The sequence below is a fragment of the Stegostoma tigrinum genome, chromosome 16, assembly GCF_030684315.1.
Source record: "Stegostoma tigrinum isolate sSteTig4 chromosome 16, sSteTig4.hap1, whole genome shotgun sequence".
Taxonomy (NCBI): domain Eukaryota; kingdom Metazoa; phylum Chordata; class Chondrichthyes; order Orectolobiformes; family Stegostomatidae; genus Stegostoma; species Stegostoma tigrinum.
In genome coordinates, this window is record NC_081369.1 from 18,778,990 (window position 1) to 18,791,496 (window position 12,507).

Consider the following 12,507-nt stretch of genomic DNA (forward strand, 5'->3'; position numbering starts at 1 on the left):
CTAGCATGGTTCACTCTGGTATGGCAATCTCTGCCACATTTCCTACAGAGGAACACAACAGGTTTACATGATGAGTGATTCCTTTAAGTTCCTTTCTCAGCCAATTGAGCTTTGCGTCTTTGCTAATACTCTTTCAGGCAGCCTCAAAAAAGGTACTGGCTGTTAGTGATCTCCCAATTGTCAATGACAACATCCAGCACCTTCACGTCTCGCATGCTGGTGCTTTTTACAGATGTATGAGTGCCTGAAAGATCTGACCCAGCAGTCAGTTCACCATATAGATCTTTAACTATATGGCTGTCATCTGTTTGACATAAGACCAGGACAGTGCAGATGTTGTTAGCTCAAGTGTTGAGGTGCTGGTGTTACAGATTATACAGGAAGTTTAAGCTGCTGTTGGTAACATGCATTTTGTAGCCTGGTGTAATGCATAGTGATGGTAAGCTCCACCTTTACTTTTACACCTTCCAGACATCCATACCTCTGCTACAAAGACACTGGCATGTGAGATATGAAGACATTGACCAGGAATTTCTTGCTTCCTCCAACTACCATTGGCATATGCTAGCAAGATTCATAGATTGATTTTCAATCTGTTTGGCTGCGTTATGTGTTGGCCATTGAGTCCTAAAATTGGACATGAATACTTAAGCTTCTGGCTCAGAGGCAGGGCTGCTAGTCACTGAACCAAAAGACCCCCTCAGTGGTAAGCGTACGCTTATGGAATTAACACTTCAGGACCTCAGTTGGTGACCTTGTTTTGTCAAAAGACAGTTAGGATATGTCAGAGAGAGTGAAGGTGGAAAGCTAATCCATTTGTCTCTGTTCCAGCACAGGGGAGACTGGGACATGTGATTACAGGAACCATATAATAGCTGAGAACTGGTGTTGCTCAGGAATATCTTTCAAACTATCCTACAAGGTTAAAACCATAATACGAATGGGCAACACAGTCTCATCTCAATTTTTGTAGATCTCTCCAATAGATCAGATTCAAAGCTTTTTGTACTTAGCTGGTGCAAAATTGGCTCTATTATCTCATAGGCTATATGTATCTTGCAAAGTCAATTCTTGGGAACGCTTTCCAAAAGCGAATTTAAAGCAAGATTTTAATAAAAACTGTTAATGTTACATAAAATCATTGGGATCCTTGTTAACTTCCAGTCAGTATGTCAACCATGGATCTACGCAAACTTGAGTGTCAGTTCGACAAGCAGCATTCAGATATCATAGCAAAAGTAAATTAAGAGAATACAATGTGAGAAAAATCCCCCAAATCCATCTGCCCAGGAGGCTGCTGGAACCCAAACTCTTAGTAAAAATTTCTGGGTTTTAAAAGCAGGCTTTTTTCCATTTAGCAGTGTTTCTGTATGGATTCATCTGACTTGGGGAATTAGTCAACTATGCAAAACAATTCTTCACCAAGAACAGCTGCAATTGGTTCAAATACCAAAGCAAAACTCATTTGGGATTTACAGTTACACTGTTAGTATCTCCAATTAAGTTCATGCCAGCAAGATTGAGAATGTGTACAGTACCTCAGTTTAATTATAAATCTTTACTTTATGCCCCTCAAAATGTCAATTGACCTACATCTGTTCATAGGCTATAGGAGGAATAAGTTCCAAATTGCTACTCCCCTTTGTGTGAAGATGGCTTCCCCATTTAATTTTTTTAAAAATGTTAAAGGTCTCTCTTTAGGATTGTGTGCACAACTTATGGAATTAAGAGAAAATACGTTCTCCAGATCTACCCTAAAATGTTTTCCTGGTTTTAAAACACCCCAGCCTTCTTAGCTCAGCTATTTCAAACCAATATAATACAAATCTGTCCTTGTATGATTAGTGATTTGAGCTGTACCTTCTCCAATATTTTTGTTTCCCTGAGACACCTTGCCCAAACCTGGATGCAGTACTCTGGAAGACCAAGGCTCTGAAATCTAGTTCCTCATTTTCAACTTCGAACTTAACTGGACATCATCTAGAAGCTTGGGTTAACTTAACACCTATTATTAAATCCTTAGATTGTTTAAAATTCCAACATCATAGAAGACAATTCCATTAGACTGATTTTTTTTAAAAAAAAGCAGTTGCACAGTGGCTTTGAGTGACATATCTGGAACTCCCTTGATCCACGTGCACTTTGCTTCTCAACAGCTAATATTCAGATTTGTCAGAAATTAAATGACTTCAAGCGGAGTTCAATATGGTTTAATTGTTACTTCCCGCTCCCATCTACAAAACTCACTGTTCACACTCATTAACTCTATTCTTTCATAGAAATCACATGGGTATGAAAAAATCTTAATCAAATACCTCAACCCCCTCCCCCCACCAAACTAATTTAAGATTACTTTTGAATTTTGTTCAACCTAATATGAAGCTTTAAATCAAAAGAGAGAGGATTCTAGGAAGTCTGTTTGGATAATGTCTATTGCCACATCCTTATCCATCACACAAATAACCATTTTGAAAAGAAAGTTAATTATCAAAACAGATTACACTTTGATTTTAAGTGCAGTTCAAGTACAACAAAAACACTGCAGATAGTGGAAATCTAAAACAAACAGAAAATGCTGGAGAAACTCAGCAAGTCTAGCAGCATCTGTGAAGAGACAGACTGGGGTGGGGGGAAAAGAGGAGAAAGAAACCGAGAGAGAGCGCGTGAGTGAGCAAGCGTCCAGAATGACATGACATCTCCCAGGGAATACTGCTGTTTAAATAGTGAAAATTAGGAAAGATGTTACCCTTGTACCCAAACTTGTCAAGCCGAGGGATAAATGGATTGCAATATCTTTCAGAGGAGATCTGGGCCAACCTTTCAAGAGTCTGCACCCCCCAGGATTCACTTCATTTCCCTTATGTCAACAAATTTAATCCAAGAATGGGAAGGTTCGAGAGTTGTGCTGGATGTGAAGTGTTAATTCTGCTTTTCTCCACAGGTGCTACTAGACCTTCAGATTTTCTCCAATATTTTGTTTTGCCTTTATTTTGATTTAGCAACAAAGTAAAACATTAAAAATATTGTTTCCCTCATCTTTCTCCAAGCAAAAATGCTAAGTGCTAGCAGATTGACTGCAAGTTTCATGTTTTTTCCACACAACCACGCACACGAATCCAGTAGCATCAACACAATTCAGTTTAAAAGCAGTTCTGGTTAGCCACAAACTACCACTTACGCCAGAAACAAAGCCTGATCAGCAAACTGTCAAAAGGAGAGACAGTTATGAGGGAATATGCACATTGAAACAAAAGCCTCACAAATACAATTTTTCCATGTGGATTTGGAGTGATTGAACATACGGCGTAATTGCCCACATTTAGCAAGAGATTGTAAAAGACCTTAACAGTTTGTGGACCCTTATCTGTATTGAATTTTCTCCTCCATTCTTCCCCCTCTTTCCCATTCCCTCCCCCCAAAGTTGGCCAACTGTCCTTTGTTCATAAGGACGATATTTCACAGTTCAGTTAAAATATTTGCATTTACAAAACAAATTGAAGACCAATCACTTTGGAGGGACAATTTAACTTTTATGCAGCAGCTTAGAAGGTAGTTTGCACAAACTGACCTTGCTTAATGTTACACACTACTTAACTGAGTTACTGCCCAGAAAACAGCCTGAAGAAAAAATTATCCTAAAAGACAGAATGATAAGCCCAAGAGCAATTAAGTGCTGATACACTCACATTAGGAGAGTCAATATTTGTCCACTCAGCCTTACACAAATTGGCATCTACCCAAGAAAGTATATTGTGGGAAATGCAAAGTAGGAAGGGTATATTAAAATACCAAGTGCCTCAATGAGTTTCTTCTGAATTGCACCAGATTAAAGAAAAACAGCCCCACTCAATTGATTACAAAGCAAAATATCACAGATGTTGGAACTATAAACTAGAACCCCAAGATTAGTGCGACAGATATTTAAACAGCTTACTTTTTAAAAATATGCACCAATTTCACTGGACTGCCTGCTTACATCAACTAAATTAAGCCCCAGTTTAATGTGAGCTGTGACCAAAGCCAATAAACCTCACATGGCTATGTAATCGTGTACTTATATTGGATAGTATGGAGATGGACAGTTTAATTATGCAACATATTTAAACATACACTACAGTCAAATGTACAAAGCTTTTGCAAGGATTGAGACATCTGCATGACACAAAGGATGATGGAACACACTTGTTGACAGGCTCAAAAACCCAAATAAACCTCTAAATCCAGCATAAGGCCTACTTACTTACACAGCAATTTCCTATGATGGAAATTGGCAAAACCAGCATTTCACCAAACTTGTGCAAGCATATCTCTTGCTTCTTTTCCAACTATACCATTACAAAAAAGTGTTAATGCCATGCTTTCATTGATAATCAAAGAGATGATTTGTCAATTAAAAAGTGAGTAATTCATTAGTAGACATATAGGCACACAATCTTGGACTCAATTAAGACCAAACTTATGACTAACACTTGAGTTGTTCTCAGCTAAGATAGCCAGAGAAACTGTTGGATGGAGCCTTACATTGCTGCAGGATATAGCTAGTTAGATTGAATTCCATTTGCCACTGATCAGCCAATCTGAGTAAGTGAGAAGAGAAGCACCTGAGCAGAACAAACAAGGCAAGGAAATACATGAATGGCAGGACCCTGCTAAGCAACAAGGAGCTGAGGGACGTGAATGTGCATGTCCATCAGTCCCTTAAGATAACAGCTCAGGTACATAAAGTGGTTATAGTGGCATATGGGACACTCGCCTTTAGTAGCTGAAGCGTAGGGTTTAAGAGCAGGGAGGTAATGTTGGAATTGTACACAAGACATTCACTAGGCTACAGCTAGAGTATTATGCACAGTTCTGGAATCTGCATTATAGAAAGGATGCAATTGCACTGGAAAAAAGGTGTAGAGGAGATTTACCTGGATGTTGCCTGGGCTGGTAAGTTCAGTTGAGGGGAAACATGAGAGAGACTGGGATTGATTTCCTTGCAGTGGAGGTGGTCAAGATGTGGGCACATGTTGAGATGTACAAAATTGAGGGGCATGGACAGTAGGCAGGAAGAAACTTTCCTCCTTGGAGGACGGATCAGTTACTGGGAACATAGATTTAAGGTAAGGGGCATAAGCAAGAATTATTTTTTGTCCAAAATGTCAGTGCAAATCCAGAACTCACTGCTTCCAAGGTTGGTGGAGGCAGAAAGCCTCAAATATTTTAGTATGTAGATGTGCACTTGTCATGTTAAGGCATACAAGGTTATGGGCTAAGTTTTGGAAAATGAGAATTCTTGGGTGTCTTTGAAGACTGACAAGGGCCTTTTATGCTAAGCACTTGACTGGGCTGTACACAAAAGCAAATTTTCTGACCTAAATTTTATGTATGCATTACTGCTACCATCAAAACACTGCATGACAGAACTATCCACTTTTTAAAAATGGTCCGAGGTTACATGCTTGTGACTCTGCATCACCAGCAAACATTCAAGCACTAGATCAACTCCATTTGTAAAAAGAGAAAACTGCTTCTTGACCAAAATGCTACAACAATTCATTGTATGAGCTTATTTACCCAATTAGAACTTGCACGGACATAACATCCAATGCTTTAGAAATTAGAAAAAAAAGTTCTCATAGCATAAGTTGCCGATTTGAGAGAAATGCAAATAAGTGAGTCTCAGTGACTCCTCAAGCAGTTTCCATCGAGAAAAATTTCCAACTTGTGCTAATAATTGTAAAACTTACACATTAGCCCTTGCTAAAAATTTGATGGAATAAGATACCAAATATTTAGTCAAGGCACACAAATCTATGAGCTGTTAAAACTGGGTGTCACTGAAACCTAGAATGTTTCTATACACTAATTTAAAAAAGAATGCCCAAGTATTTCACAAGGGCGTATAGGAAAAAAAGTACACGTGAACTAGACTATAATGATTTTTATTATGATACAAATCCCTAGTTGATTGTTTTCAGTACTGGGCACTGCAAATTAATTGCCTATGGGGGCTTTGCAGTGAAAGGAGGAGAGGTTTAGCTGTAGGAGTTTAATGTTTCTGGCATAAAAATAACTTAAGCCCAAATTTAAAAGGAACATTACATTTCATGCACTAACTTTAGAAGTAAGAGGTCCCATTCTCTGCACATTTTATATTGTATGAGTTATACGCTGTGGGACAGAGAGGTGAATTCCAATAAGAACTGGGGTTTTTTGCAATTTGCTTTTAGAGGTGTCTAATAATATTTTCTATTAGTGTGGAGGCACAAAGGTCTATGAATTCAACTCCAAGTTTGGTCTCCATGGCATTTCTAATTGCATTATCTCAAGTAAGGGGGCAGGTAGAGGCCAAAATCTCTGTCTATCTAGTAGAATGATACTCTTTTAGTACAGAGACAAGAAGATAAACATGTACACAATCTGTACTGTATTTTCAGAAATGGTCATGTTGTAATAATTTTCTAAGATAGTAGAAACTAAGCCATAAAAAAGGAGTTAGTTCATTCAAATATTTGGATACTGTTTTGGAATTGGTGAGGTGTTCATATCAGTATTGCTCAACTATACCAAAGCACTTAAAACATCTTGAATATATGCCACTGCATTTTTGAATCTTGGCAGAATGCCATTTGCTTACCTGCCAGCCAAACACTGAACAAATTAAAGTCTCCTTTCTGAAGGAAAATTTAACTAGCTGTAATCAAAATATTGCCAATAGAAAATAAAAAGGAGAAGGTAGTGAAATACAGGGTTTGTGGGAGGGTGTTCAAGTTCAGTGCCTCGGCAGAAGGCCCAGCTATCAAGTGATGTATTTGAACTAGGGTTTTATTATAAATCCAGAGGATGAGGGTATCACTGGCTATGCCAGCATTTATTGCATATTCCTAATTGCCCAGAGGGCAGTTAAGGGTGCACCACATTGCAGTGGGTCTGGAGTCATGTGTAGGCCAGGCCAGGCAAGGATAGCAGTTTCCTTCCCTGAAACAGACATTCATGAACAAAAAGAGATTTTCCAAATATCAAGTGTTTAATGAGAACCATGAATCTATTAATTCCAGACCTTTTAAAGCAAAAAAAAAGAAAAGAATTGACTTCAAATTCCAATATCTGGATTCAAATCCATGTCCCCATTATATTACCTGGGTCTCTGGATGAACAGTCTAACAATTATCCCAGTATACCACCACCTCCCCCATCAAAAGAGGCCAGAATTGAAGTAGTGCCTCTCAGGCTGGAGAAACTTACAAAGACAGGGAGCAGAGGCTTGGGAGAGATAGGAAAGGTTGAGAATGTTTACATTTTTAATGTTACCCAACTGGGAGCCACTGTAGGTCCGGAGACAGGGGCGATGGGTGAATAAAATTTGGTGGGAGTTTGAACACAGAACTGGCTAGGAATGTGTGTAATAATCAAGTCTCGAGGTCATAAGATACTTGAATAAGGGATTTAAAAGCCAGTGAGCTGAGGTGATGTTGTGTTAGGCAATGTTACAGAAGTGCAAACAAGTAATCAACATATGACATGGGGAGGTGTTTAGAAACTCATCTCAGGTTAGAAATGACAAGTTTATAAATGTTCTAATTCAGTTTCGGACAGTTTCCAGGAAGAGAAAGTGGAGCCAGTGACTGGGAACAGAATTTATGGTGGGGATAAAATGGAGAGTCAGTGGCTACAATCTCAACAGTATTTAGTTGGTGAACATGTCTGCTCCTTTAGTACAGAGTATTGTGCAAGCAGTCAGACAACTTAAAAGACAGTAGTGAGGCGTAGCTAGATGATATCACCACGAGATAAGAATAGGAGGTAGCCAACGAAAGTCCCTCGGTGGACAGCAATCAATCTGCAGGAGGATGAATTGAAGCAGCTGTTCTGCATACAGTTTAAAAGAGAATAGAAAGCATGAGTGCTCTTGTGGTATAGTGCTGGTGTCTTTACCTCCAAGCTCGTAGGCTTGGGTTAAGGTCCCAACTGCAGAGGTGTGTAATAACATCTCTGAACAGGCTGATTAAATTAAAATGGAAAGCAGCTGGATTACAGGAGAAACATTGGAGGGTAGCATGGGTATGGTTTGATGGATTGTGTAAAGACTGCAGACAGATAAGGAAAGTGACAAGGAAGAGCTTACTTTTGTCACAGTCTTACCGGATATCATTTACCATATTGAAAAGGCATCGTCCCAGTATGATGGCAAGGCTAGAAACCCAAAATCAGGAATTCAACATGGGAGTTTAGGAATAAATGATTAAATTTGACAAGTTCAAGGACATGAGAGAGGAATGAGGAAGGTTAGAAATGGAGTAATATTTGCAACGTTGAAGGGGCCAGAGGTGTTTTTCTTTTAGGAGTGATTATCACATTCTTGTAGGAAAGCATGGGTCGACATCCAAGAAGAATGCAGAGTTCTCATCTCACCAAGAATTGCCAAGAGCAGAAGATTAATAATTCAGTTTATTAGGAATGGAATCAAGTGAGCAAAAGTGGATTTCATGAACAAAGTGAACATAGACTTTTTTTTGGAAAAAAGGAAATTATGGGGAACATCTTAATTAAATTTGGATGAGTGGTTTAGGGAAAAAGGAAAGTAGCCACAGATCCAAATCAATCAAATGTTTTAAATGATTAGTGACAAAGAATTCTACCAGTTGCTCATATTTGGAGGTCAAGATTTGTTGAGAGTTTTCTTTACAGAAAGTTGGGATTTTTGCATTCCAAGACGGTCCTTGAATATTGAACAGTTTACCATATGGGAGCAGCATTCATTAATGTTGAATGTGGTCTAGCCTGATTAATCAGAGGTGAATGGCAAAAGCATTCACCACCTTATCCTTTCAACCGTTTCATCCTAAAATGGTGCAATGAGACCTGTAATTAACAGCAGTCAGGCTGAGAAGTAGTGTGTATTTTAATGGGGACTGGGTGATAGGTGGTGAAGGCAAGGATATGGTTGAGCACAGTATTAGTGGAGGGCAAAAGCTAGAAATTTAAGTTTTCAAAAGTCAGCAAGTTACAGAAGAAAGTAAGGTTAAGAGGTGTAGGAGGAAAGAAGCAGCTGTCAAATGGGCTTATCAGTGATTGACAATTGGAGAATTAAGGCCAGGTAAGATAACATGATCAAAAGCCAATGATGGATGTTGTTTGTAAAGCTGAGGTAGAGGACAAGATTAGAGGATTGAAGATTAGTAAATGAGGGAGGAGGGGTAAGGGTTGAGTTGAGATGAAGGTTGAAATCACTAGGATGAAGTCACTGCAGGTGAGGAAGAAAAGCAAAGATACTTCAGTAATTTTATTTAATATAGTACTTGAGTAGGTATTAAGAAATGACTTCAGACAAGAGGCAAGGGAGTAGGAAGAGTGAGATATTCAAATGAGGGACAATGCGATAGAAGTGGTGAAGGAAAGGAAGCATAAATAGACCAAAACAAGCGCTGGTGTTAAAGGCACACTGCCACTGCAATAGTTTGGATGGTATGAGTAGTGGAAGCTTTAGCCACAAGTTGGATTCACATAACAGCAGTATCTTGACTTGTCATTTGGGCTTCCATCACCATGTTAGTGCAATCATTCACAGCAAGTTCAAGGATCGAAACAGCCTTGTTTGCAGATAAATGGACATTCCAGCAGGAACAAGGAGAAAAGTAAAGTAGTGTGGCTTGATCCACTGCAACAGCCCATAGGGCCAATGCTGGGAGGTTTGGATTAGACAGAGACAGAGCAAAGACCAGGAAAAGTAGCTCCAGGTGTGTTGTACAGTGAAGAGCAGCAAATGGCTTCTGAAAAAGTTAAATCTTTGAAATCTCCTCCAAACAACTGTTAATGCTTCAACTATAGTTGTAAAATTGTCAACTGTCCTCCCCCACCCTTCACCTTGCAGGTTAATCCTTTCCTAAGGACTTAACTCAATTTACATATAGTTATGGATCTTGTTTTGACAATGGAAAGGCAATAGAGGTGTAAATGTTGGCTTCTAATGGAATTGAAAGTGCACTTCAGAACATTATTAATTATTGCTAGGCAAGAGCTCAAACTCGGTAATTAAATAATCATATTGAGTGTAATATATTTTATAGTTGAATCTAAAGTCATTCACAATTTACTAGTAGTACGAAAGGCACTTAGGTCGTGGCACATTGTTACTGAACTTACAGTAGTAAGTCAGTAACTTCTCACCCTAACTGCTCAATTAGGGAACTTGGATTTGTAATGCATTGCTAAAACATGGTGAGGTCTTAAAACTTTCCTCAGCTGGTTGGATCAGTGGTTGATGATCTAATTCAGGGCCCTCAAACTAGATACTAACATTTCTGTTTCCAACTTTTAAATAAGCAAGTTTGGGAGAGAAGGTAAAATTATTGTTGGAAAAGTTATAGCTCAGACTGAAAGTATGTCTACAAATCATTCACTCTACAGATTCCAGAGTGAACAAGGAACGATGACCTTAGAATCATATCAGCACATTGCAACATTAAAACCCTAGAAGACTAGTATTTAACTATCAAGGTGGTGTGCATATTTTGTCAAATGTATTCCAGTACCAGTGGGATATCTTTGTTATAGCAGCCTAAAGCATGTTTTTTTATTCGAGTGCCCTCCCTTTCCCAGGAGCCCTGCAATGAGACATTACCACTACACCACTCGTTGAAATGAATATTTTAAGCTATTCAATCTAAATCAATGATCAATTTCTTTCACTTCTCCTAAAATCTGTTTTTAAGCGCTTTAACAAATGTGAAATTTCCCCAAATTTGACCCTGGTGACGGTGACTCACTGCGTTTTATTTGCGCTAAATATAAACACAGGCAAGGTGAATAATGGATAAATCTTCGTATAAAAATAGCACTTTCAATGAAAGAGACTGTACGCTACTTTTACCCTTGGTTCTTTCAATCCGGATTGGCGAGATTCCGGGTTTAGCTAAGGCCTTTTACGACCATAGGCATAGTCTAGGTCAGGATTACAAATATATATGTACATGTACAATAAGAAGTGATCGAGGCGGATTTACATTGTTTTCAATAGTTTAGCTATCAAATTGCGCTGATGGAAACAAAAACATCTTTAATGACCAAGGTTGCAATAAAAGGGGATGTCGTTTAGCAGGTGTTGAACTTACCTCGCCTCTGAATGATGACTCGCAGTAGAGGATTGGCAGACGAGAGCGCTTTGTGATAATTATCATCGTTGTTGATGGGCAACAAATCCCCGTGGATGTCGGTATATCCCAACAATACGTCCACGTAAGGGATCTGATGGACGGCTTGAATCAGCTGGTAAAATTCCTGGAAACCACCTACACTTGAACGTTTTAGAGCAAATCTTCTAAATTCAGCGTCGAACTGCGGAAAAGAGAAAATAGGATAAAAACAAAATGGGTTTGTAGCACCTGCACGTTTAAAATTAATTCCCAGTTTTCTATTTCTCCAATGTATTAATGGTAACATCGTTCTCGTAAACGAAGCCGTCCCTGTCTATCAACTCATCGCAACACGCAGTGTTAAATATGGCTCCAATATTGTGATCATAATTCACATTACGGGATGTTGAGAAACTAGCACCATCACTCAAAGTGAGTCGATGGTGGAAGCATGAATAGAACAACAGCCGCAATGACACTGTCAGATCCAGAAAATTACACGGTTTTTTTTTCAGCGAAGGAATGAAGGTGACGTTTGTTTACATTAATAGCGGATCAATTCACTCCCAGGAGAAGCACGTCTTAAGTAACCGTAGTCCATTCCCTGTTGTGAATATAACACCAGAGCCTCTGGAAAACACCCAGAGAGCAGCGATCAGCCGAACCAAGACCCTTTATTTTGCATTCTTACCTAACCTGAACGACATTAATTCACTGCCAAATAAAACAAAATCCCACTGCACCACAGACTTTGATATTTGAAGCCAATTCTATGCGGAGGGAAATATTGCTTTTACAAAAGTAAATAAATAAATAAATAAATTTGCAAATACCTACCTTGCTTTTCACCTCAATAATATTATCCACAGTTCTAGCTGGTGTCCTGTGGTGTTTGGACATTGTCTCCCTGCGTTGCCCGCAGTCGTTGTTAACCATATACTGATGGGACTCTTGCCGCAGGTAGCTGCACTCTTACCGTACACAACTGACTTCTGCGAGAATACCACTGGCCGAGCTCGACGTCACGACGCGATGCTGACTCCCGCCTCTTCAAATTCATGAATGGCTGCTTGTGGTGATGGGGGCGTGGCCTGGATCGTAACGTTATGACGTCATCCGGAATGTTACCGTGAAGTAACGATGGCAACACTAGAACGCCATTGAAATTTGCATCATTTCAAGAGAATGGTTTTCGGGCACGCAGTTCGAGTCACTTTGCAAACGATGTAAATAGCCATTAGGTTTACATGAATTATGGAGAGTTTCCATATTTGTGCAAAATAAGATCCCGCAACTAGCAGTGTGAATGAACACAATCTAATTTTCTAGATTTGGGGACAATCAGGACTGCAGATGCTGGAAATTAGAGTCAATAGATATGAAGTTGCAA

The 12,507-nt window shown here is 39.2% G+C and overlaps 1 protein-coding gene across 2 annotated transcripts in view; it reads right to left on the reverse strand.

Annotated features, from left to right (window-relative positions):
* pard6a (par-6 family cell polarity regulator alpha) overlaps positions 1-12,101 on the reverse strand; it is a 77,642-nt gene extending 65,541 nt beyond the window's left edge. The window contains exons 1-2 of one of the 2 annotated variants that reach the window (XM_048546639.2): positions 11,955-12,101; positions 11,097-11,319 (exon numbers count right to left, since the gene is read on the reverse strand). In XM_048546639.2, coding sequence (XP_048402596.1) covers positions 11,097-11,319; positions 11,955-12,053 — 322 coding nt within the window. In that variant the 5' untranslated portion in view covers positions 12,054-12,101. Of the gene's footprint in view, positions 1-11,096; positions 11,320-11,517; positions 11,601-11,954 lie in introns of those variants that run through there. The other variant, XM_048546640.2, reaches the window with a different exon arrangement.
* Positions 12,102-12,507: the final 406 nt, after the last annotated feature.